The sequence below is a fragment of the Chanos chanos genome, chromosome 4 (assembly GCF_902362185.1).
Source record: "Chanos chanos chromosome 4, fChaCha1.1, whole genome shotgun sequence".
In the NCBI taxonomy this organism is placed as follows: Eukaryota; Metazoa; Chordata; class Actinopteri; order Gonorynchiformes; family Chanidae; genus Chanos; species Chanos chanos.
The window spans coordinates 36,573,920-36,601,211 of NC_044498.1; the positions used below are offsets into that span (position 1 = coordinate 36,573,920).

Sequence of the window (27,292 nt, forward strand, 5' to 3'; positions counted from 1 at the left end):
CTCACATCCATAATGTCCAGTTTCAGTGGATCTTTGAGCTCAGCTCATAGTGATCAGAAACTATTCATCAAATACAAACCAAAAAATTGCTTTCAACTGTTGTTTATTACTTGATGATCAGACATAATCTGGAACAAAAGAATCACTTGCATGTGACTTGCATGTTAATGCATTTTAATGGGTACACATGGCAGCAAAATCTTAAAAATGATGTAGTCAATACTTTCTTAGAGTTATAGTTTGATACATCCAATTAACATGCACATAACTGTGACAAATCATAAATAAAATTCAAACTCCAAGGCAAATCAGTTCGACTTTTTCATTTGCATAATACAGCATTTGGAGTTGTGAGTCCCTCCAATTCATTTAGCGATTTGTTATGATCACTATCAGTTCATTTCTAAACATGTAATTTGACCCCATTAAAGAGGCAGGCCTGGTTCACATAAACCCCAAAGATGTTCACCAGATAATTCAATGCCTGGCTGCACAATATGAATTTTGAAAGGTTTGAAAGGAATGCTGACCAGGCCACTGTGAATCCGGTGTTTGAATCCAGATCTCATTGTAGACACAAAGTGATCAGACTGGTCAGACAAGAGACCATTCCCTCATTTCAACATACTTGATCTTATCAGTGATCCAGCTGATAGGACAGAGGAATTCTTCAGCGATTTGTGAGCCAAGTAAACTCCAAATGTTAGCTGCAAATAAATGACAAACAGATGAGAAAACAATAGAACAACCAAACTATCAATCAATCAATCCATCAAACAAACAAACAAAATACCCAAGTGAAAATGTTTAAAAATGAATAAAAATTAAAGGGAAATCTTGAGGACATACAAGTAACAAGATATAAATCTAGATATGATACTATATCACCATGAAAATACTTTTCATTTCACAAGGAGGACAGATAATGAGAAATGATATTTTCATTCGACAACATAAATAATACATACTTCCAAAATAAATATTATATATATATATACATATATATATACATATACATACATACATATATATATATATATATATATATATATATATATATATATATATATACACACACACACACACACACACACATATATATATGTGTGTGTGTATGTGTGTGTGTGTGTGTGTAATAAATTATATTTACTGTGTATATACATATATATTGCATTATGTAGTATATTAACCTTTCCATTCCGAAATTCTGAGAGAGACCTGAGGGGTTCCAGCGTCCTGGTGCCTGTACTCTGATCGATCCCAATCATCTGGCATCGACCACATTTGCCAACCACCTTGAACAAAGAAATTTAAGTAGTTCATTTAGACAGCGAAAATTACATTCCTTTGACATCCTTCCATCCTGATCTTCATACTTGGAATTTTAAGTGGGATAAGTTTCAGCATGCACGAAAAAAACACGCAAAAGATCAAAAATGATTCCCCTTAAAAAAGGACTGGATGTAGTTTGAATGTATGACGTCAAAAATGATTATAATTCATGATAGTTCTCTGTTTTACAGTGAAAATGTCATTGTTTGACAGATACAGCACCTTGAACTCTGTACTGCCTACTGTCAAATCTAGCCAATCATCTTCTTCGAACGGCGTTATCCCTGAGATGACCAGGTTCGCACGGAAGCGATGAATTAGCTCCTGTATGTCAAAAGGTTTGACACCGTTTGACTCGTCCTGTCTGTTTCAACCCACATAGAGAGTGAAGAAATATACCATGAAAATAATCTACACGATTTCATATGCAGTAAATAAACCAATGAACAGGACAAAAGCCTCTAACTATCTGAAGAAAGCAAAGCCAAACAGCCATTCTGAATTTAAATTTGGACATAAATGTGTTCAGCTTTGTTCACACCTTCACCAAATGATGTTAGGCTAATACAGAGGTTTAAAGAGATGGTAAATGCCTAAATATTGAAGAGTCCATTGTTTCATAATGAACTTAGCAGTAGTAGAACTTAGTACCTCTTGGAGATTTGGTCCTGAAGCAGAGACACACTGGTCTTGTTGATCATAAGATACTGAGCTTCATTTGCCAAAGAGAGGGCAGAGGGACTGTTTCCTGTACAAGAAAGATTTAGAAAACTGACATTACCTCCACATTTCAGGGATGTAAATAAAGGTAACCTTTCACTGAGGTAGGATACCGATGAACTCTATATTTAAACCTAAAGATAAGTCTTAATCCAACGTTAAAACCAAATCTAAACACAATCCTAAATGTACACGAGGATAAAAAACATCTACAACATGAGTAAACGCATGCTCTCTAATACACAACAATCTAAAAGCAGTACAAAACATATTATAGCAAATCTCAGACAGGTGCTTCCAAAAGGTCAGTACACATGTGCTGTTTCATTCCACTCTGTATTCATACCCTGTCCTGATCCCATTTTCATATCGCGGGTGAAATCAGGATTCTGCCTAATGAGACGACATGGTTTTCCCAGGAACTCTGAGAGCCAGGCTGAGATCTTCTCCCCGCAGTTTACAGTTTGAACTCTACAGAGAGTAAAACACAACCCCAAGAACCGCTTTACACACGCTGCAGACAGTACAGAGAGGCTGCCCTACAACAAAACAAGTTGAATGGACTCACCGGTCACCGCAGACCTTGCTTTGGCAGGCCATCGTGCTGACAGTCTTCTCTTCACCCATTTCCAATGGAATGGATATAGTGTCCATTCCTGAGAAGATGACACAACACGGAATCATTCCATTAAACTGCCATCGAAATAAAAATTGACAGAGAAAAAAATGAAACAGGAACCTTTAATCACACCACACGGGATCAGTGGATATGCTCCAAGGCAATTTTGAATATTCTAGCATTTATAAAAAATATAGTTGTTCAAATATCTCTTTAGCCAACCCCAGTAAAATTGAGCTTTTAAGATGTAATAACAGACCTGGAGCATGTATGCTCAGGACTTTGGTGGCCAGACAGATGGAGGGTTGGATCAGACACAATCTGGGCTCTCTTTTCTGGCTCAAACACACACCATTCTCATTTACCAACATCCACTCCCTGTCATAAAGCAAACCACGAGGCCCCAAAGGCCACTCTGTTACCTAGAGGAACACAAACAAGAGAAATGCGGCTAAAACATTGGTTAGACACTCAAGTCAATGGATAAAAGTAATACAACACAAGGTTATTTCACTACAAGCTCTATCTTAAGTTAATACAAATGCAAAATGCTTTAAAAATAAAATGTTTCCCTCTGCCACCCACTCATTGGCAATGGCAATGTTTATGGGTTTTTTTTTCTGTACTGTTTCATGGTATAATTCAGTTACGTAATTGGATAAATATCATGTTAACAAATCAGTTTACCTCAAATGCAGCACAGGATTTGATAGGGTAAATAAAAAGGTTGGTAAGAGTGTAAGCCTCCCCTGCTTTCTGATCTGGTTTAGAGACAGTTCCTTCTGTATACGCTCCTGTGATGGGAGCTGGAGAGGAGTTCTGCTCCCTCTCCTGATGCACTAGTGGTGCATTGGGCATTGCAGTTGGCTGGCATGGAGATGAGTCTTTGAGTGGTACTGGTACTTTAAGCCTTGCCAATCTCTCCTGATCCAATCTGAGTGGCTTATCTACAAAGCACTTCACAACAAAATTTAAAAATTCTTGACAGTCCTCAAAAGTTGACATGTAGCCAAAAGAGATCCGGACTGAACCAGTGGGCCGTCCATCGATTAGGTCAATATTGTCTCCACACACGTGACCAGCCTAGAGAAGAGACCAAACAAACAGTCACATCACCCATAGTGGTTAAGCCTCAGCAGACCTAAGACCAGGATTTAGACAGCCAAATTCATAGACAAATGTCTATGACTCTTACACAGAAACAAAACGGTTACGGAACAATGAAGTAGTAATCTTTCTCAGCCAGTTATGAATATCTAGTAACAAATTATATTTCCATTGAACAAGCAACTTGCTAATGATCCATTGGTCTGCACATATTCACAGGATTATATTTGTTTGAATAATATCTGGAGAATAAAGTTCTGGTCTTGGTCTGGATCAAACTGAACCATTGTTTGGTTCGTTTGCAGTGTAAAAACACGTTTTGGATGGTTCAGACTTTCGGACAAATTACAGGAAGTTGAGGTGGGCTATCGTCACCCATTAAACAACAGTAGAAGAAAAAGAACCGGAGAAAAAGTAAAAATGAACCGTGGCAGCACGTGGGGAGAGGAGGAGATGAAGTGCCTGAAGTTGGTGCTGCTGATATCAATGCCTTAATAATAATAGTACAGTGGCAACGAAATGAATCTGTTGATTCATTTTTCTTCATTTAAACAGAAAAGGCTACCTGCCGAATTGACAACACACCAATGTCAGACGCACGCCCGTCTACAAACCAATCAATGTCAAGTATATGGAGATGCAGCCCACGTAAGTCATGATGACAGGACGTGGGTATGTCCTGCAAAGTTCTTTAGTGTGAAACCAAAACCAGCTGGGTCAAATGTATACAGTGTAACAAAACTTGAACCTTGGTTTGGACTCAGGTGTGAAAACGCACTAAGTAAGCATTTTCTGGTATAATGCTCTTACGTACCTGGAGGTTTTTCTTGGCCTGATCATTGCTAATGCCCAAGAACATCTGACAGGCCCCAGTGTTGCAAAAACAGCCTGTGCGAACATGGATGTTAAATAAACTGGCCAGATTGTCCACCTAGTCATAAAACAGAATCTATATCATTTTTGATATTTTTAGATTTACACACACTATGCATGAGGTGAGGAGTTCAACAACGCTGTATCACATTTGATAGATCTTAAACAGCTGAACTTGTGAGAAATAATTTTGACAACTGCCTACAGTATGAGTAAACTCAAAAAGGATATGCAGTATTTACATGGCATAAGAATGTTAGGTCTCCTTAATTTACAGAGTCCCTAATATCTGCTCTAGCGTTTTGCAACAAGCATATACAACAGGTATCTGTTCATAAAATAAACATATTAAAAAATATATTTACCTACAGGGGAATTTATCATTTTACTGGTATTCAATGAAATAACTTTTAACTACGTAGAATTTGCAATATAGGTAACTATGCGTTTAATATGTAGATACCTAGATATTCAAAGGTTGATAAAGAGTGTAATCAAATGCCTGTCCTAATGTTGCTTGTGGTATGTTACCTGTGAGTAACCAATGATATTCCCGTGGCTGTCCAACAGGTTAAAGTTGAGGATTGCTCCCTGTGTACTGGGGTCTTGAAACTCAGTATCGCAGTAAATCTGAGCCACAGGTTCACCATTGTTATGACGCAGGGATGAAAGCACAATGTAGGTGTAGTGAGCTAAACCAAATGTGTGATTCTGTATCTTCACCATACTTCCTGAGAGTAACACACAAACAGTTAGAGTTAGTGGAGAGCATTTTAATCAGATATCATGGTTGTTGGATGAATAGGTGAATGAAGGGATGGATGACATCAGCCTTTTTTCTCCTTTCATTTTTTTTATACCAGCTTTATTCAGATTACCGATGTGTTTGAAAGATACGATATAATTTTATCGTTGTACAACACCAGTGAGAACAGAGCTCGAAAACTTTTTCCTTTCGAAAATCTGCAGAGGTGTCAGGGATTTTAATTAGTCAACTGAACTCGTGGGAAATTATGAAATTGGGTTTCAGATAAACAAACTTTAATGTGCAATTAACTTCATGATTTAATCATACCATGTTCCATAAACTCCCATGCATGCTGAGCAGCAGCAAAATCAAAATATGCTTCAGTGTTCACTGACTTGCATCTGATAAGTCGACATACTAATTCAAAAGAGGAAATGTTTGTTTGGTTCTGAATTTAATGAATTCAGGATGATGGTTTTCCCCCAGGTTTTAATGTAGTTTAATGAAGTGAAAGATTATATATTTGTTTTATATGCCTTTTTAGCCTGTGAGATTCAATTTTAACTGGTGACCAATCCCTGCTTCACAGGAACGAAAAACCCTACATAGAGATAAAGATATAGATTAACAAAAGTCACATGATGTGTATAGTAAACCACGGATTTTTTTTTTCTTCATGTCAGTTTTTGTAAAGTAACGCTCCCCAAACGTGATGCCAGAACTCAGGGTATACATATTCGTGGTAAAAGAGAACATTCTACACTGTCTATTCTTTTGAGCACTTCTTGAAGCCTGTACACTTTCTTTTCATTTTTCACGCACTTAAATACTTAAACGCACTTATGCTTTAACTGAGCGGATGATCATAACAAGTTAAATGACAATGTCAAGTACCCATTTTAAATTACAATAAAACACATGGTGTCATTACTCAGACCATAAAATAGTGGAATATATGAATCCACATTAGGAAATAAACCAGATCTCATCTCTCGGTTTCTCGAAGCGTTAACTTGGTTTTCTTATATCGGAGTAGCCGCGCGCTGATCTGAAAAAGGTCAGACTAATTAGTCATCATTTTGCAGTAATCATGTATCTATCTTCTGCTGAAATTGTGTGGTTGACAGACTCTCGAAATTGAGGTCCCTCCTGCACCTTTCAAATCACAGACGTGGAAGTACTTCGGTTTTGCCACAATGAGGCAGTAGTTCAGTTTTGTGGTTACCTTGAGTGACGGAAATCTTAATTTTCTTGATGAAGAAACTTGAAAGATACTGATGCATTCTTCCATGCAGTTCTTACAGAAAGACTAAAATGTCTTGTCATAGATAAGAGCCCTAAAATAACTGCTGTTCAAGTTTAGTTTTCTTACACTCGATTTCTATTAGAAGAACCTTAAAATAAAAGGTACTGGAGATAAGCTTTTTCATTATTATTTCAATTTTCTGAAAAGCTTGATTGCTGTTGGTATTAAATGTGTTATTTTTTTGTGCTCAGTGTGTGTATGCTTAAAAAGACAGTTTAAAAAAAAAAAAAAAGATCAATTCTGAGTTAGTTCAAATTTCTTTCAAAGCCAAACTATGATACAAACTGTACTGTGGCCTATAAACTAAGGTACAAATTGGACTGTGAATAGGGTTAACTGTTATACCTCTGTTTGCTTACACAAACAAGGCATAAATATCATGTTAAAATACAGGGGGAAAAAACCAAAGAATTTGTGAACGAAGAATTGTGGAGAGCGTAAAATTTCAAGTGTTCCACACTCCACGCATGGAATCTTTTTTTTTTTTAACTAAGAAGTGATACATGTAAGACAGCAAGGAGGGGAAAAATCATCAAAAAGCATATTTTTTACAACTCAAATTAAAGATGTTAATTCTTCTTTTAATATGAACAATGAACTACCTGACAATATCATGCTTTGATCATGTTAACAAAGCTACTGATTAATTTTAGTGCTATCTGCAATTTATGTAAACTCTTACTTAAACTATACTGATAACAATAAACAGAAGTAGAAGTAGAAGAAGCAGAGGAAAAAGAAGAAGAAGAAGAAGAAGAAGAAGAAGAAGAAGAAGAAGAAGAAGGAAAACCTGTGAGTCTGTGGAGTGTGTCAAATGCATGATGGAGAGAGATGATGTCGAAGAAGGAGACAGTTCCATCCTCAAACCTAACAATGATGATAAATCACAAGTATTAGGTGAACACAAAACCAACAAAATCCTAATTACATTTCCTGACATTAGGAAATTTCAGGTGAAAATCTAACATCAGAAAAAGTGAGATTTTGCAATAAAACACTGTTTTTTGGGAGGGGTTTTGCATACAAATAACTAGTTAAATGGCCGTGGATTTCCTGTTACTACTTAACATGTTTTGTGATACATGTTAAACAGTTTATATTACGGGGTTATTGACTCACTCGTTGTCCATTCTCTTATTTTCCTTCAACATTTTTGCATTTACATCTGATCTAATACTGAACTATACATTATGGCTATATGCTTGGTTTGTTTTCTGCTTGTCTTGTAAGTCACTTTGGATACAAGTGTCTACTGAATGAATAAATGTAAATATACACACAAATGTACCTGCTAATCACGCTTGACCTTGGCACAAAATAGTTTTCTCCGGCCAGGTAGGCTGCAGCTGTTCCTCCTCCAAAGTACCCCTTCCTCAGCATGTCTGCCACCTCATTCCTGACAAGTAAGGCTCCCAGTCCAGTTGGGAAGCCGAATATTTTGTAAAATGAAATGGGCACAAAATCTGCTGGGTGCTCTCTCAAGTCCAGGGGAGAGCAGCCCACAAAAGAAGCCGCATCCAGTAAAACCAACCAGCGACCTTCATAGTCACAAGCTGGGTAGAGACAGCGGGACTGGATCCCTCTCACGTAACTCAACGGATACTTTCTCCCAGAAAAGTTACTCTGGGCAGGATAACAGAAAATATGAGGTGTTGGCTCGCTCTTTTTTGCTTCGGCATCATTTTGTGGGTGGTTCTTAGCTCTAGACTCTACGTCCTTTGGGGTTACAGGTAGAGTAATCACTCCCAGAGGGGCAGTCACTCCTCGAATGCCCACCACTGACGTGTGGTTGTCAGTGAGGTAAGTGAGTAGACTCCCTGGCTCTCCATCAGAGCCTGTCCTCCAGGGAAAACTGTCAGCCAGCAGCTTGAGTGCGGCAGTGCATCCAGAGGTGAAAATGACTGAATACTCCTCAGGACTGGTGTTAAAGTGCTCTAGAATCCTAGAAATGTAAAAAAAAAAAAAAAAAAGACTGCCATGAGCAAGCACAGTTTAGAGTGTGTGCCTCTATGAGCATCCCTTTAGCATTGAAAATGAGGCAGGAGCATCTTTGCCATAAAAGAATGCAGCAGAGTCACAATAATAGTGACATTAATCCTTTAGACACACTCTGACTGGTATTGCATTGAATAATGGGGATAAGAATGAGTTGTGCTGTCAGGGTAGAAAGCTGGTTACCTGTATCTAACATGCTCCACTGTATCATGAGTCAGTCTGCTGCTGGGATTATGACTGTGAGGATTTCCTGAGAACAAACCCGTTCGGGATCACACACGGATTAGTTAGCAGCTAATCTGTCATTCAGAGGCTTGGGTTAAGGATGAATTATATTACGATAATGACCGTATGTTACATAAAATGTAAACCTGCCTCTTTGGATCTAAACCTCAGGATTCACAGACAAAATTACTTTGTGGCTAAATTCATCTTATGAGACAACAGTAAGACAATTCAGAGACAGGTAATAAAGGGTTTTGAAAAAGCACAAAAATTACACAGACAATACACATATTTGTTTTTCTATCCTAGTGGGGACTTTGCAACTGTAACTAAAGACTACCAAAACCAATAACTTAAGGTCAACTCTTTCCATAATGAATGAACACTCATAATTCAGCAATTATTTATTTTTAAAAAATAAATGAAAATGATCCCAACTGGCAGATAATTACATCTCTCTCTCTCTCTCTCTCTCTCTCTCTCTCTCTCTCTCTCACACACACACACACACACACCACTAAATTGTAACATTGTGAAAAGGTTAAGGGATTACCATAAACATTCCTGGATATATCCTGATAAAATTCCTTGATCTGTGAGTCTGGAAAAAGTGTTGTCCCAGCGTGGTCAAGGTAAGTGATACCTGTGAAACAAAACCAGAATGAAACGAGTGCTGAAATACTCTGGTATCAACCCATCAACACGAGGCACACCTAACGAGTAATAACACATTATGGTCAACAGAGGGCAACGCAGGACAATCCAGAAAAGGATATTTTCAAACAAAACTAACGTGTCCACGGATTTATATTAACATTATAGTCATGAAGTTGAGGTCTTTTTGTAGATTATAAGTTTAACTAAATTACAGTTATGACAGTCGTAGGGTTGTTTTGTAACGGACTTGAGATATGATTCTCTTTGGAAAAGAAGCAGTCCATAAGACCGTTCTTTACTATTGTTTACAACAGTTTTAAGTAAATGTATGTATTTTAAAATGTCTAGCATATTAGGAAATGAGGTAGGAAGCGACAGGTGTCATAAACTTATGTGCCTTATCTGTTCCCGTTTTCTGAGATTTGTCTACGTTACTGACGTAACTTGTATACAGGAATAACATACGCAGCCATATTTTCCCCATTTATTTACGGAAATTACCTTTAATCCTGTGAAACTCTTTTTGGATCAACTCTTGTTGGTCCGTACCATACCCGTAATGACACCAAGCTTCTCTGAAACTCTCAAAGCGTAATAGGCGTTTAAATTCCAGCGACTGCGCCTCCATTTCGATATAGTAAAGGTTAGCCTGTGCAGGTATATCTTCACAGTGAGTGACAGTTCATTTCTCACATGCTGACACAGAAACTACACGTTTCCTAGTGAATACAAAGTCATAGCTTAAAACCAACTTGGAGTGTTGCTCTTCCCAGCGATCAATGTGCAAATGCAAGTTAGTCTCCGAAACTTTCGTTCCGTAGCTTATTGCATTTCACACTTTATGCGAGGCAAAGCAGTTATGTTACCTCTTGACCCGATTCCTTTGTTTGAAGTTGCATGATGTTGTCAACAACACGCGACTGTACACTTAAGAACCGTTTATGATATTGTATTTCTTGCCAAGAGTGTCTTATCATAAAAGACAATACATTTGACAACTACTCAACAATGGTGACTATAAAATACACTTTATTTGGTGTCACATGACAATATGGTGCGCCTCTCTTTGTCCAATTGATTGCTGTTTTGTTCAGAGGCGTGTCAAGTCCACTACTTTATCGTTCAATCGCAGTTTGCTGTTTGGTTCGGCGTTGCTACTCAAGATAATTCAAAATATACCATAAAATATTATTCAAAACAGTGCTTCACCGAGGAATAGCCTAGCTGTAGAGAGCAGTAATTACGACAGTTAGACCAAGGCTGTAGCAATCCTGAGGCGTAGTTGTACCTACAGTGTGGGTCCATCAACTGGGACAAAACACTATTCGAGCAACCGTGTTTGCAAACTTGTAATCTTGGTCTAGAACAAGGAATTGGACTGGAATGCAAATAGTCTCTGAGCCAAATGCTAGTGATCAGTACGTCTGGTGAGCGGATGTGTGTAGTGCAACATGTTATCGTGTCTCAGAAAGTTAGTGAGCTGTTTTTACTGAGGTTACATATAGGAGAATGACAAGAAGGAGCAGCGAGAACAAACAGAAGCCTGTCTGCAGGCATAGACTTTCAAGAAAATCACTGTCACACACACCTACGCAACGGGATAGATGCTTAAAACACTTTGATTATGATTCATGGACTAATAGGCAAAAGCACAGTTTACAGAACCCTACTGAATGGTTGTTTATTTATACGGAAACAGTAAAACAATAGGGAAGAGTAAATTTAGTAATAGTACTGCTATCATGACTACAACTATTATTAATATCATCACTACAACCTCTACAACTACTAGTAGAAGTGGTAGTAGAAGTAGTAGTAGTTGGAAGATTTGAGTTATTTTTCACAATTCATAATTCACAATTTGATCTCATGAAAAGAACACACACACACACACACACACACACACACACACACATTTCTCGGTATAAGATAGGGTCTTGGCACATGGTTAGATGCTCTGGGTGGAGTGAGGAGAGATGCTCAGAGTCTATTGTTCATTTCCATCTCCACTGGCTGGCAGTAATTAAATATGCCATTTCTGCCTCACTGAGTCTCTCTCTCTCCATCATTTAGCTGCTGAGTTGAATGCATCTTTCCCGGTTAAAGGCCTGCTTTGTTTTCATAAGCCTGTGGCCTCATTAGGAGCACTGGGTACTCTGCGTGCGTGGAGGGGAGGGAAAGCTTTTCGGAGAAATATTTTGTCTCCCCATTAATGATGTGACACAGTTAATTTGAGGATGATTGTATCTGTTTCGGCATTTAGCCATTTCTCATATGTACTTTTGAATGCTTAGATAGACCTGGTTGCTTTTGGCATAGCTGCTTTAATGGGCAGCGATTTTGGAGTTGTGGCAGTTGTCTTCTGAATGTGACTGAGAACTTAGAGCAGGTCAGCCGTGCAAGGCGCAGCTGCGGTTGAGAGCGGCAGACCTGTTGGATGCCATTCAACAGGAAGGACACCTGTTTCTCCCACTTTTGAGAAATTTCTGTGAATATGGAAGTTTTCTCGCAACTCTGTGACTGTGTATGAATTAGTTAGTGGGAGAGAGAGAGAGAGAGACTCCAAACTCTCTTAGCCTGGTCTAAGGGCTTATCAGAGGCTAAGCCAGGGAATGAAAAAAAGAAGTTAAGCCAGTCTCGGTCAGGCAGTGCTACGGGCAGAAGGCCATCTGTCCATTCTCTGAGTACAGCTGACAACAAAGGGGGACAAGTCTTCACTCCTGGGACATACGCAAACACACAAGAGACACAGAATCAGTGAGACAGAGAAGACAAGAGGAGAACTTGACAAATTTACCGGCCCATCATCAACTCAGCGTCAACTCAGCAGGTCAGTCCGCTAAATTTAACAAAAGCCTCTGCTCTCCTTTATAGGCCTCCCCAAGGACAGGACAAATAGGCTTATTTAGAATGACACCCCTGTATTGTCTGATGACAGTTTTCAAACAATCGTGATGTTTTATGGTATATTCCATGATATATATATACATACATACATATATATATAGTCAGTCTAATAGACTTTCTGTTTAATTGTGTTTCATAGGTCCTTAGATTACCACACATATAGTTTGAGAACACGGTGTAAAGATATTTAGTATGACACACGCTCCCGCTGAAAACACGGCCACATGTTGTACCACCTTTTTGCCTTTTTTTTATGAAATGAAAAACATGTTATTAATTACTCACTCTGAGATATATGAGATTAATGTCTATGTACAATAAATTTACAAATGTTAAATGAACTCTAAAAAACTATTTATATTGTTCCAAGCGGAACAAATGGAAGATTTGCTGCGTATTTTCAGATTCATAGTTGAACATTACTTTGGCTATCTCTGGATAAAACAGAAATGATCAGTCAGAGTTATACATTTCTGATGAAGTACGCTACAGTTACTTTAAATACAATATTGTGTGCTAACTTCACTGTTTGAGTTTATTTCATGCTGTAAATATGAGACTCTGTAATTCTAAAAGAGACTGAAAATTCCTCAAGATTGTGTATGTATATGTGATTTTTGTGTGTGTGAGTGTGTCTGTGCTCATTAGCACTATGCTACATGAGAGAGTGTGGTGCTAATGTCCCAGGAGGCTGCTGTCAGCCAGAGGAGACAGAAATAGGTCAAAAGGGTTTTAGCATTAGCCAAGCAAATCCTGGCCTATTGGATTAGGCTGTAGAGTCGCTGTTTGTTTGTCGCATTTACCTGATGAAACAGCACACATGACAAGACCCCCTCATAAAAGACCAGATTCTGTAGACCACAGCAGGCCCCTAGTAATCAGTTTGCACTATTGTCTTCCTGGTCATCAATATTGACTCTTTATTGTTTTTTTTCCCCCTCATAGACACACCATATGGACTGCTGTTTAGAGTAGGGTTAACTTGAGTTTTGCTTGGGCTCATATAGTATTCAATATGATCCTTTAACAGATTTATTTTATTATTTTATCATCATGTATTAGATTTTGGATTAAGGCTGGAAACAGAAGGATGAAACCTGCTATTTTCAGTAAACTAAAGCTTCTCTTTCCCTCTGTCTGTTTGTCTGTCTCTCTCTCTCCCTCTCTCTCTCTCTCTCTCTTTTTCTGTTTCTCCTGGTTTCCATCTATTACCAGTGTATGTAATCCCACTGAGACCTTGGTTCTGATACTTGAGTGTCATGGCAGCGAACATTGCTATTCAACTGTGGGTTCATGTGAGTATCTCCAGGGTCAGGGACTTTCAGTTCAACCCATTCACCAGTTCCAGGGTCTGTTTTCAAAACTGAAAGTTTATACTAAAAAAAGACTATTACAACTCCATTATTCATGTCCATCATTGGCATCCCCTGGATTTACATCATAGCCTGCAGTTAAAATGTGAGACTCATATCCAAATCCATAAACCAAGCTATCAGACGTCGTGTCCCCTGTTAAACCAGCAATCTCACAGAAACGGATGCCATTTAAGAGGGTTATAGTTTTGTCAGGAGTGTTAGGAAGGGTCTAAGTGAATATCTGCAATTACTTGCAGGCATTAACAAAGTTCACATATGATTGCTGAGAAAAGCACCTATTCGCATATCTTAAGTAGTATTTATGAAAGGCAGCCACTCTGAGGCAAATGTGGAATGTTTGAACAATCTGACATTGTGCTCTGGTACTGATAAATTAATGGGGTCTCATTAGCCACGGTCACACAGACATCACTTGATCCAGAACTCCCGCCGGGAACAAGTGAGCCTTTTTTTTTTTTTTTTTGGAGTCTCTCCTTATCAAACTCTGTCACACTAGTTTCATTTAAGTGGAACCAATAGGAAAGGCTTATGGGTGGATCACATTAAGAGCAGAACCAAACTCATAGCTGCAACCCAAGTTTTACCACACATCGAAGAAAATAGAACTACACATAACTCTTCGACCGACAATTCACTCCAGGTACTTTTTAAAAGAAAACTTCTCTAATAGACCATTTACTTTGACTCATTTTTTTTCAGTCTTAGAGGCTTGGAAAGATGGATAGAGTTTATGTAATCAAGCTCAATATTTATAGGAAGGTTGCTTACATTCTCCATCTTGTAAACTGTATTGCAACTGTCTCACTACAATTTATTACATTGCATTGGAAGAAACTTTCATCCAGGCTGCGTGAATTATTTACATTCATATCTGTCTGTCTTCTCAGAGTGCCTCTGTTTGAAACCTTGGAACACACAGGCTGCTGACAAGCATGAATATTAATGAGAGAGAGGGCGGGGTCTCAGAGGGAGGGCTGAATGTCACCCTCACTATCCGCCTACTGATGCACGGCAAGGTAAGGCCCAGGGCAGCATCTCGAACAGACAGTCTACTCAACTGGCATCTCGTAAAAAAAACATCAAAGAGTCTGAGGGAAACTAAAGCGACTGTCGTCTGTCATGAAGCACACTAAACCCTGACTGCTGTCATGTAGAGTTGAGTTTGTTGTCTCATAACAGCTATACCAAAGCGAGACATGCACACTGTGCAACAAGATCATCTTTTTTATTTAGCATGAACTACTGTAGTACAAGAACATGGTTATCTGTGTTAAAGTATTTCTAGTCTTCACAAACCCTTACTACATGAGAGAAGTTATAAATTGAATCTGAATGGCTTACCAGACAGATTTGGCCTCTACAGTAGACTTTTATGACAGTTGTTTGTTTTTTTTCATCTACAAAATCTTTTGTAAAATCAAGTGTCAGCAAGTTTTACCTGAGGGTGTACCTAATACCGTTTACCATTCGGCTTTGAATTAACTGAAGGAAAAATCTCTTCTGTGTCTCACAGGAGGTTGGGAGTATAATTGGAAAGGTAGGAATGCTACAATTCATTGTCTCCAAGCACCATGTTCTGAATATACACCTTTAACATTGCAGCAATTATGTAACTGCTGTGGGAATAGGGGCCTGTTGCTAAGTAAATAATTTGGTGTAAATATAGATCTTGGATTTACATTTTAATATGTTAATGTTGTAACATATAGCAGTACTTCACTTAGACAAATTTATAAGAAAACTCTAATGGTCTCCTAATTACCCATATTTTTCTGCAATGCTTGACATTATCACAGCATAGAGAAGTAGTATGTCTTTTTACTTACAATGCAATTCCCCTGATCTGTGAACTCCTTCTGTTCATGTTTCTCAGAAAGGGGAGACAGTCAAAAAGATGAGAGAAGAGGTAAGTGACACTGTGCAGCTGGATTTTCATCATAAATTTCCTAATAATTTATTCCTCTGAGTGACTTAATTTACATATCGGAAGGGAATAAATTAAGCAGGAGTCTGAGGGAATAACATTAAAAAAGAAAGAAAGAAAGAAAGAAAGAAAGAAAGAAAACACCTTTCCTGCAATCCTATGAAGTGAGCCAAGAATATTTAGCTTTAAGTAAAAGTTAAATAGTCAACTGACTTTATAAAGATGTGAAATGCTAAGAGAAGTTTCTTTAAGCATAGTGTTAAGTATACTTTTAGCATTTTTAATCATGTCTTTGCCTTTCAATTATTTATCAGCCAATGGCTGTTGTGGTGGTGTGTGACTTAAAGATCTAACTGTCTATTTGTGGATATTCGTTTTTCATCAAGTTTATTGGCAGTAATTCACAGCAGCAAGTAACCTCTGTAAATTGATAGAGCTAATTTGGGATTGTTCAAGACAGAAAGTACACTAGTGCTTTGTTTGCTTAGCTTATGGGAATAGTTTCCTACACTGAAACATCTTGCTAACTTCATTCTTTCATTCCTAGATACCTGCCTTGTTTGAACCACTATGTGTTTATAAATGAACTAGCTACTTGACGCTGAATATCAAAGACTTGTGAATAGGGCACAGAGGTACTGCTTTTGATGTGTGCGCAAGAGGGAGTAGTAACTTACCAGGCTATCCGTTTAACAACACAATACCTTGCACAACAGTGAACACAACATTGGGGTTTGTGCAATATGTAGAATTTTTAAAAAATTAAGAGTTACTTCAGCTGAAGGGCATAAGTGTGTCTACTTTAAACACAGATGTGGGGATTGTAATTGTGTAGAATTGTAAGAATGATTACAAGTAGACACAGGTAGACAGCAGAAACCTGTTACTGTAGAGCAGAACCTTGTTACTATAGAGCAGAAACCTGCTACTATAGAGCAGAAACCTGTTACTATAGAGCAGAAACCTGCTACTATAGAGCAGAAACTTGTTACTGTAGAGCAGAAACTTGTTACTGTAGAGCAGAAACCTGTTACTGTAGAGCAGAAACCTGTCACTGTGCAGCAGAGTCCTGTTTCTTTAGAGCAGAAATCTGTCACTGTAGAGCGGAAACCTGCTACTGTAGAGCAGAAATGCCAGATTCCAGTCCTGGGTGGTAAGTCTCTGATTGGCTGAGGGATACTCATCTGTTTCCAAAGGGAAAAAAATCACACCTTGATTAAGAATTGAGAGCCAAGACCAGCAGGACTGCAGCATTCCAGGACTGGATTTTGGCATTCCTGTGTTTAAACAGTGTTTTGAGATCACCCCTGAACCCAAAGACAAGCAGGGCAGATTTTTGGTGAGAACCTACAAGGTATATGAATGTCCCCAGAACAGAAAGATCTGCCTATGAGTGCTTAAACACATACAAATAAAAATTATAGCTCCAGATGTAATCTTTAACTCACTCCTTAATGTGGCATCAAGGGACAGCTTGTTTACGTAATCCTGATGAGGAGTGACTCGTTTTTGGCCTCAGAGAGATTACTCAGATGTTTTGCATTCGTAATACGGACCTCTGAGACTTGGAAAGTTATTGTGTCCCACAGTGATAATTCTCAGAGGATTACTAATACAAATTATCACTGAACTATCCATTGTGGATGTTGACTTTGTAAAGCGTTTGTGTCTCTCTTGTGTGTGTGTGTGTGTGTGTGTGTGTGTGTTTATGTGATTTTTAGAGTGGTGCTCGGATTAACATCTCTGATGGATCCAGTCCAGAGCGGATAGTTACAATCACCGGTTCTTCTGAAGTTATCTTCAAGGCTTTTGCCATGATTGCAGAGAAGTTTGAAGAGGTTAGTCCAGTTCTATAAAAGCATGACATACCTTTTGGACTGGCCAGTGATACTATTATTATGGATTGATAATTACTAATATTATGAACAGATATTAATGATATTACTGATATTATGGACAGATATTAATACACATTTTGCGCCAAATTCACCAGAGTTAAATGAACCCTAAATGTGTTCATTGCTGGTTAGAGAAAATGTTTTATTGTTTTCATATCCATTTTATTTGGTAAATGTGTATGCATCTTACAAGCAGTTGAAAATAATGTTAAATTATTTTCGTGAAATTCAACTGAAATGATACTTGACATGAAATGAAATTTTCTGTGTGGGTTTTTGTTTGGACTTCTACCATGTGTGAGATTAAATGAGATGTTTGAGTTAAACATCTTAACCAATTCCTGTCACTGTTTCTGCTTTTCATCAGATTTTAAATTTACCAACCATTTTAGTAAATGAAAATTTGTTTAAGTACACTGAGTGAGTGTATCAAATCTCAAAGCGCTTTCTCTCACATCAGTCAACATTTACATTAATTGTCACAAATACTATTTTTCAGTGATTTCACATCTCTATTTACTTCAGTGAGTGTTGATTTATTTTAACATTCTGAATTTGCTTTTTATCATAGTAAACCACTCAGTCTTTAGAAAGTCTTTTTTAAGCATTCAATGAAGGCATGTTTAAACTATTCACTTAGGGCCTCTACATTTTGCATGCACAGTTGGAGTCCCTTGCACTTGCCGATCGTGGCCGGTGTTGGCCAGGTTCCTGTAAGCCGTTCAGTGGACTGGGGTTCCTGTCTTCCTGATGCTTCGTGATAGTCACTGATGGTGCCCTTCTCTAAGCACTTAGGTCACTTCACAATATTATGCAACTCATAATATTGAAAAATGACTGATTGGCTGTGCATGTGACCAAGGACATGTGAGCTGTCCTCCACTTTAGATGAGGCAACCGCCGTGTGAGAGTGAGATTTATGAGACTGCTGAATAGGAGAAAAAAAAGGGCAAAATCAAAACCAATCAAACAACAACTAAAACAAATATAACAACAAAACAATCAATATTTGTGTTACAGGATATAATTGCCTCCATGATCAACAGCACAGTGACAAGCAGGCCACCTGTGACCCTGCGTCTGGTATTTCCTGCCAGTCAGTGTGGTTCCCTTATTGGGAAAGGGGGTTCGAAGATCAAAGAGATCAGAGAGGTAAAGTGCATTAGTGATCAAGCTGCCTCCCAGGGGAATATAGGCCAAAAAACTCTTATGGCCAGTACAGTGGTCTGCCTGTTATGTTTCCCTCTCTCTCCCTGTGTCTTTCTTTCTTTCTTTCTTTCTTGAAAGCGTAGAATTATTGTTTACACTTTTTGCTAAGTCATCCTAAGTAAATCTGAACTTTGTTCTTGAGTGGGATTAGAGGTCAACAGTCTAAATCACCACATTTATTTTATGGCCTTTAAGTTGTTTTTCAGTCTACTGCCTCCACACTTTACCTCATACGTCCTGACCTGTTCATATCAATAATAATTATCTTAATCACAGATTTAGTGTCAGGTGCCTGAATGTGTAGAACAGAGTGGAGATTGCTCTGAGGTTGTTTGAGCGCTTGAATCACGTCGAACAAATGTAGCTGTCCCCGCTGCATGAGACTGTCCAGTGAATCAGCTGGGTTAATTCCTGGTTATGAATGCCTCAGACAACATTCTTCCCTAAAGGCTCAAATAGATCCATATTTATATACGCTACAACAGTATCTAAATATAACAGCCTGAATAACTTTATGCTTTAGGACAATTTGAATGCATGACATCAACCGAAGAATCATAACGCATGACTTTGTGGTGAATTCTTTGGAAAGAAATCAACGGAGTAGTTGAATAAATGAATAGACAAGCTTATCAGTCAGTCAGACAATTAGCACTCAGTCATGCAATGTATCGGCAGAGCTGCACAAGCAGCGCATGTGTTGTTTGAGAATATCCAGAAATGTAGGTTCATGTGGAAATATGCTGTCAGTGTCATCAATGTCTTATGTTTATTCATAAGACCAGAGCGACCTGTGAATATCTGACTGTGCGAGAGGATATGTGTCTCTGCAGCTCTGTGTTTTTAAGTGCTTTATTCACCAACACATTGGCAGAGAGTTGTCATGTTTCAAATGTACTGTGGTCTAATGCCAGACGTGATGCTTGTATCCCCTTGATGTCTTGTACATTCTTGTACATTGTACATTGCCTATAGTTTAAACGGTTTTATCATTTGTCCTGTTACACTGTCCAGTGTGAGGGTGTCTGTTTAGCTGTGCTGGATGTGCAGGTAGTGATAAAATCCAAGTGAATAGAGTGAGTACAGTTAGATGTCACGTCAATTTGACTGACATTTGCAGACTTCAGGTGTGTGTATAATTGTGGCTGAGTATTGTTTTTGTAGACCACTGCTGTTCAGGTGAGGGGGATACATGCATATGATTACAAGCCAATTTCAGCAGTGTTTTTTGTTGGCACACTGCACATGCTCAGTTGCTGGCAGTGGTGCTAATGAGATTGGTGTAAGCAGACTGCAGGGCATCAGGGGTGGCTGGGTAGTGTTCTGTGAACTCCTGCAGAATACAAGTGCTCAAGTGAATATCATTAGCATTATTGCAAAAAATGCAAATAAATAGTAATTCGGCATTATACCTTACAGAAAGATGCCATGTTTAATTTTGTACCATATAGAGACTTGGTCAGTTTCTGTTCATTAAGACATACATTTTTGCATGCTTAGACCTTGGATGCCCAGATTTTTGTACACAGTTTTATTGTTGACTTGCAGACTACAGGTGCCCAGGTGCAGGTGGCTGGAGACTTATTACCAGAGTCGACAGAGAGGGCCGTGACCATCTCTGGCACACCTCCCGCCATAACACAGTGTGTGAGACTCATCTGCTCTGTCATGTTGGAGGTGAGTAAGTGACCGCGGTGCTTACAGTTTGTTTCAGGTCTTGATGAAGTCACTGTCACACAAACAGGCTAATAAGTCTAAGTATGAAATGTCTTGTGTCATTTAGCTGGTGCATATGATGGAAAACATCATTTGAAATAAATATACAACAATATGAGTTTTCTTTTTATATTTTGATTTATTCAGTTTAAATTTATAACCACTGTTTTTTTTTCTGCGCTTCATGTGTATGTTGTGTCTGCACCTGAATTTTTATTTTTTTCTGTACATAATTCATGGTTCTCTATGGCAGGTCAAGGTGTATTTTAACAGAAGTCTCAGAAGGAAGGTACACAGAATAAATACTGTTTTTTGTGTGTGTGTGTGTGTGTGTGTGTGTGTGTGTCTTTTCTTCTCCCCTCCATTTTCAGTCTCCACCTAAAGGGGCGACCATTCCGTACCGCCCCAAACCTTCCACTGTGGGAAGCCACACTGTGTTAACTCAGCCTCATCCTACTCCAGTGAGTACAACATCCACACTTTAACCCTGATCTCTGAGGACTCTCTCTTATGACAGCAACCTTGTTAGCGTGTAAAAACATCGACCGCTCCTCTTAAATATTCATCATTACATAGCCTCTCTCCCTGTGGAGAGAATTCAGGGCCTGGATGTCCAAAAGCTAATTATTGCATTGAAGTCAAAATGGTTAGATAAATTTTGCCCTCTTTGCCCTTTTAAGAGCAGCTAGCTCTTCCCAAGAGATCAGCGCTTATTGTTTAAAAGGCAGTCTTATTGCTTCGAGACATGCGGACCATCTTCGCCTCCTGTGCTCTGAATGACTGATAGGTGTTCTGCGGGTCTTAATGTTCTAGCTCTTAATGGTGAGGGATTGAGCTGGAACCACCCGCACACACAATAATCCTGAGTCAGTTAGCGTTTCCGCTAGCTGCCACAGACGGGGAAATTGTTCCAGAGGAAGGAGACGTTTTTATTCCTGCTCACAAACAACTTGACATTCTAAAGCAGTTTAAACTAGGTCAGCTATCCCCCAAAACAAAACATCTCCCCATAAAAAAAAAAAAAAAATCTGTCTTCTTATCAGTGACTGTTTCAATAGAGACTTGTTTTAAACATCACAGCGTCAAAAGCACTGTATTACAAAGGACCAATTTTAATGATCCTCTTACCCTGCGTGATTGGTTGATCTTGGCTTTACTGTATATTCTTTTTATGTGCCTTCTATTTTAGTCTTTTCTACTCCTTCAAACTGCGTAACTGGGCCTTGAGTTATATCTGTAACCTTCAGCCTCTCTCCTGATGTCATTCTCGTTGGCTCTGAGTATCTCAGAGAGAGAGAGAGAGAGCGAGAGTGAGCGTTCCCGTGTGTTTGGGCAGACATGACCTTTAGACTGGCTGAGCTGAATCAAAGGTTGACTTGAAGCAGAAGAATGGAAAATAGGCTGAGAACATAACCGCAGTACCAGGGAATACTGTTCCTAACACTATCATGGCAGTTCTCCTTAGTCCATCCAATCTGTGTTTGCTGTTGAAGTTCCAAAAACATCAGTGAATCGAGTAAACAAATCAGTATCTCATTAAGGTGACTTGACACACTCTTTGCACGTGAAATAGGCACTCGTTAATCTGACCTGATGAAGGGACGCCCCCTTGTGGTCAAACTGAGGAGGAGTGGAATAATGGATTGAACTATTCTTGGTTGTCTGACTTATTTTTGCTGAAATTTGAAAATGATTTCCTGTTCCATTTAGATGTCATGTATCCCTTATTTTTTTACTGGCCATTATTATAGCTTGTCTTCTTTTGCAGGCCTTTGCTATTCCAGGGCAGTATGCGATTCCACATCAAGATGTGAGTTCTGCTCCTGCTGTCTATACAGAGCCTTCCACTTCCAGAGTGTCACCTCCCCCGACTCAATACCCTGTCCCTTTAAACCACCACACAGTCCCAGAATACCCTGCAACAGCATGGACCACCATTTACCATAACCAACCGACCAATAGGCTTAAAACTTAACTCTAATCACTAATACACACTGTGGCCTTTACTAAACCTAAAACACTTAGAGCTACTAACACATGTTGCCCACTTTCTTATTTTATCACCTGGGCATATCACACACAGCGAGACATACCTTTTGTTTCCATGGCATTCAGTTTTGGGTGAGGGAGGGTGAGGAGTCAGCCAAGCCAGAATGAACCTTAGTTACTGAACTAACATTGCTGTAACCCTGGAGATGGTCTGTGTACTGTAGTTTGTTTGGGTTTCCTCTGAAAATAATTCCGTTTGATTGGCTAGTTCTAACCTCCCTTCCTGCCCTGCAGTTGACCAAGCTTCACCAGTTGGCTATGCAGCAAATCCCCTTATCATCCCTGGGGCAGAGCAACCCCACCTTCCCCGGTACGTACCCACAGCTCCCTGGGGAAATCCACGTCTTTCTCTCTCTCTCTCTCTTTCTCTCTCCCTCTCCTGCTTTCTTTGTCCTCTCACATCCTCTCTATCCAACCTGTCCGGCCACATGTGCTGCTGACCACTGAATGATTTTTCTCTACTTGGAACAGTAGTGATGATCAAAGCAGGAATACTTTGTTGTTTTGCGCCATGGTAAGGTGACGAATAACATGGTGCTATTTGTGTCATGAAGCCTAAATAATGCTACACACATGGTGACATTACACCTCTAACATCTTCTGACAAAGGAAAATGTAATGAGAGAGAAAGAGTGATAGTTAGATAGATAGAGAGAGAGAGAGAGAGAGAGAGAGAGAGAGAGAGAAAGATGTAAGATTGTTTTATTATTGGGAGTTTGGTGCAAATTGCAGTAAAGATGTCTGAGGCAGATTATGACGAGTGTTTTGCCAGATTAATGCGAGCATGATGAAGGCTTCATGACCCCCTGTTTATGTTAAGTGTCATCCCTGTCCTTCTATGTCAAATTTTATGGAAAAAACACAGGTATTTCTCCGTACCTTGCTTTTTTATTGTCAACATTTCTCCTCCTCTTTTGTCACTCCAAACCACCCCTGACCTGATCAATCCAAAAGCATGTCCTCTTGCCTTTGAAATACAAGTCACACAGGACCATACACCCAAATACCCCTGCAACAGCCAGACTAATATAATGCAAATAGTTGTCATGGAAAACTTGAGTAATTCATTTTAATTAGGTATAGTATTGCATCATTTATCATTTAATTAATACAAGGTAATATCTGAGCTGTTATGTTTACCAAGTGAGCTAAATTCCAGATATGGAAATTAAACTCTTACAAAGCTCAAAATTCTGTTAAGGTCTGTTGAACATTATATCATTGCTGTTAATCAGAAAATCTGCATTCAAACATAGTTCTGAAATTCTGCAATCCGTAGAACAAGTTGTATTAAGACTCAGTTGAACATTTTTACATCCAATCAGTTGAAACTTCTATATCTGTTGAACATTCTGCCTTCATAAATACGTGAGTGTTCTGTATTTTGAGTCTGCTGAAAATTCTATATTTAGAATCAGAAGAGCATTTTGTATTCAGATTACGTGAATATTCCATATTCAGAGTCAGTTGAGCATGGTATATCACTAGTCAGCTGATCATTCGTTATTCAGAGTCAGTCAAGCATTTTATATTCTAAGTCAGCTGAACATTCTATATTTAGAATCGATTAACATTCTATATTAATCTTCATTTGAATATTTTCGACATCAGAGTCCATGAGATAATCTGTATTCAAAGTCAGACAGAAATTCTATATTCAGAGTCAATTAAATATTTTCTGTTCGGTGTCAGTTGAATATTCTAGATTCTGTAAGTAGAGCAGTCTATATTTAGTTGATATATTGTAGAGTGTGTGGCAGAGAGATGTCGACCCATGCAAAGTTATTAAATTATCATTAATATCACAGGTCTGGATGCTACTATTCCTGCAACTTCTCATGAGCTAACCATTCCGAATGACGTAAGTCTCTTCACCTCTGTTTTACGCCTGCATGTACTGTAGAGCTCTTTGTCTGACAGCAGTCTGAATTATGATATCTCATAGCTGGTTGCCAGAACTAATGGCCACTCATACTGAACGATCATAAATGAACTTTGACATATGAACTGTGCTGTTTTTAGATTTATGCCTGACTAGTCAAGCATGTAGCCTTTGCAGCACAATGAAGTGTAATTATTGATTGCTGACACCAGGTTTTGGCATGCAAAGTATCAAGGCAGTTTGAATCAATATAATGCAGATTCTCTACCACAGACTCCAAAACAATTTTCTCTTTGTTTCCTCTTCTTGAAAACTTCTTTGTTCCGCACCCATTTAGAATTCACATTCCCGTTTTTACAGATCAGATCATTAAATCACTTTACACCAGATAAGAAATCAAAACTGTTTAAAATACAAAGGTTGTGACAGTCAGTCCAGCACAAAGTAAACTAATCTGAAGGGTAAGATGAGGCATATGTACGATATGTTGGCTCAACCTCATTTGGCCTCTTTTCTCCCAGTTGATAGGGTGCATTATTGGCCGACAGGGCAGTAAGATCAATGAGATTCGACAGATGTCCGGGGCCCAGATCAAAATTGCCGGCGCGACAGACGGGTCGGCGGTACGTCATGTCACCATCACAGGTTCTCCCGCCAATATCAGCGTGGCCCAATACCTCATAAGTGCTAGGTGAGCCTCTCCCCTACCCCCACTGAGACACACAGTTGGATCTTTTATGGGCATCCACATTTTTTGGGGAGTTTTTTTGGGGACATTATTTAACTCTGTTGTAAGCTATGTTTAGGTTGTGTCATTCATCATTACCCTCATATTATTAGAACATCTGAACTCATACGATACATCCGCGTATTGATGTCTCCTAGTAACATGTAATTCTCCCAAACTGATTCGTCCTTTTTTTTTTTTCCATCTCTTTCTCCCTCCCTCCCCACCCTTGTCTTCTCCCCTTGTTTCTTTCTCCCCATGGACGGAACGTACCCCACACCTCACTACCTTTCTAAATATTTCCTCTAACACCTTACTTTCTTCCCCAAACCCTTTGCATGTTCATGCATGTGTGCATGCGTATGCAGCTTGGAGATGGCTAAACTCAGTATGCAGGCTGCTGCATCCTCAGCCACACCAGTTGACCTCAACATGACCTTCCCCCAGTCTGCCCCGACCGCTTCCACGCCCACTTCCATGGCTGTTCTGGCCGCCACTGCCACGCCCTCCTCTGCCATTAACGTCCAGCCCTCCCCTGCTCTGACCGCTCTCCCCAGCGCCCACTATGCTGTCCCGGTGTCCAGTCTGCTTGGCATGAAAACCATGCCCCTGCTGGCCGTGCATGCGGCGGGATCGTCCGGCCTGGCCCCGGGTCTCTCCCCTTACACCGCAAAGATCCCCGCCTCAGCTTCCATCAAAAAATCAGAACGACAGAAGTTCGCCCCGTATTGACGAATGTCGGCTGTCATTACTTACTCCGCTCTCTCCCAACAGACCTCTGCTGGCTCCATTTACATCTAAGAGGACCTTGGAATGTTTTTTTTTCCTCTTGTTTTCTTTTTGTTGTTATTGTTGTTGTTGTTATTCTTTATGCAGTATTAAGCCATTGCAGACTTAAAGATTGATAGTTGACAGTTTGACAAGATAAATCCCTTCTGAAATGATTCTCAGTTTTCTGCATCTGACTAGGAACTGTTAGAGACATCAATCTTCAACTATTTATTTCAACTTACATTTTCTCCCTATTTCTTCAGTTCAAGCAAATACAGATGCATGTTAAGGTACACTCCAAGGTCTCTTGTGCTTGTGATTTGGTGACATGCAGTATTGAAATGAGATGATATGAGGATATTAAGAAGTAATTGACAGATACACAGGATAATTATGGGAGTTATATCTATGGCATGACGGGTATAATTAGTAACGAACCTCCTTCTGTGTGCGTGTGTGTGTGTGTGCGCACATGTGCATGCGTGTGTGTGTGTACGTCTGTCTGTATGTGTGTGTTTTGTGACTGCATTTCCTTCCCAGGCTGTCCCCAGTGGTAGCTGGTCTTGATGTCCTGTTTAACTGCCCTGGTGGCTACATGCTAGACCACAGTCAGGATAATCCTAATGTGAGTTAGGATTCTCATGGACTTTGAGTCTTCTCCAGAACTCCTGACTAGAGTCATATGGAAAAACCTTAGTTGTTTTTTTCTGAAAGATTTCTCTTAAAGATTTATTTTGAAAAAGATGTTTGTAAATGTAGCATTGATTTTTTTTTTCTTTAAAGTCCATTTAGTGTTTTTCTTGTAAAGTGCATAATGTGTTTTTTTGGTTTTTTTTGTGGGAGTCTAAATTGTTTTATTGATACAAGGCAAATCAATGTTCTTCTGGCCCTTTCTGTTGTTGCATTTAAGATGTATTTTTAAATTAAAAGTTGGCAGCTTTTTTATTAGAACACAAAAAAGTCTTCTGGCTTTATTTGTGATATAGAATTTTTAAAACTAACACCATAGACATGACTGTGAACTACTTGTCATTAATCAAGCGCTAAGACGATATTTAGAATAGTCACCTAAAGTACAGCACACCATAGATTTGGACATTGATGCAGTAGCATAGGCAGTATCTTTAAGTGTAACATAAGTGGCCAGTATAGCATCTACTGGCAGGGTAAGGCTAATGCATTTCTGCATTGCCCCATTCCTTTTCAATATTTTATGAGGTGCAAAAGTCTGAGTTATTTTGGTCAAAGTAC

General features: G+C 39.1%; 2 protein-coding genes across 2 annotated transcripts; one reads left to right on the plus strand and one right to left on the minus strand.

Annotated features, from left to right (window-relative positions):
• Nucleotides 1-88: 88 nt before the first annotated feature.
• mocos (molybdenum cofactor sulfurase) lies at nucleotides 89-10,536 on the minus strand. Its single transcript, XM_030771741.1, has 15 exons — nucleotides 10,084-10,536; nucleotides 9,479-9,568; nucleotides 8,884-8,950; nucleotides 7,994-8,647; nucleotides 7,496-7,572; nucleotides 5,183-5,382; nucleotides 4,593-4,709; nucleotides 3,359-3,754; nucleotides 2,931-3,093; nucleotides 2,621-2,708; nucleotides 2,399-2,523; nucleotides 1,984-2,080; nucleotides 1,555-1,696; nucleotides 1,191-1,295; nucleotides 89-707 (listed from the first exon to the last, which is right to left on the minus strand). Exons 1-15 carry the CDS (start codon nucleotides 10,208-10,210, stop codon nucleotides 615-617), a joined length of 2,541 nt encoding a protein of 846 aa, XP_030627601.1. The 5' UTR covers nucleotides 10,211-10,536; the 3' UTR covers nucleotides 89-614.
• Nucleotides 10,537-14,797: 4,261 nt separating this feature from the next.
• Nucleotides 14,798-26,002, plus strand: LOC115809425 (poly(rC)-binding protein 3). The gene is made up of 12 exons (XM_030771084.1): nucleotides 14,798-14,881; nucleotides 15,379-15,402; nucleotides 15,739-15,771; nucleotides 17,511-17,627; nucleotides 18,708-18,839; nucleotides 20,445-20,573; nucleotides 20,984-21,073; nucleotides 22,381-22,422; nucleotides 22,896-22,971; nucleotides 24,470-24,522; nucleotides 25,065-25,234; nucleotides 25,639-26,002. The coding sequence occupies exons 1-12, from the start codon at nucleotides 14,798-14,800 to the stop codon at nucleotides 26,000-26,002; spliced, it is 1,314 nt and encodes a 437-aa protein (XP_030626944.1).
• The last annotated feature ends 1,290 nt before the right edge of the window (nucleotides 26,003-27,292 follow it).

Coding starts and splice junctions, on each gene's coding strand:
- mocos (XM_030771741.1), bottom strand. CDS start 10,210: ATGGAGGCGCAGTCGCTGGAATTTAAACGCCTATTACGCTTTGAGAGT. Junction 1,697..1,983: donor CAGGACCAAATCTCCAAGAG/GTACTAAGTTCT, acceptor GGGTTGAAACAG/ACAGGACGAGTCAAACGGTG. Junction 708..1,190: donor CAGAATTTCGGAATGGAAAG/GTTAATATACTA, acceptor ATTTATTTGCAG/CTAACATTTGGAGTTTACTT.
- LOC115809425 (XM_030771084.1), top strand. CDS start 14,798: ATGAATATTAATGAGAGAGAGGGCGGGGTCTCAGAGGGAGGGCTGAAT. Junction 22,423..22,895: donor ATGCGATTCCACATCAAGAT/GTGAGTTCTGCT, acceptor CCTGCCCTGCAG/TTGACCAAGCTTCACCAGTT. Junction 24,523..25,064: donor AGCTAACCATTCCGAATGAC/GTAAGTCTCTTC, acceptor CTTTTCTCCCAG/TTGATAGGGTGCATTATTGG.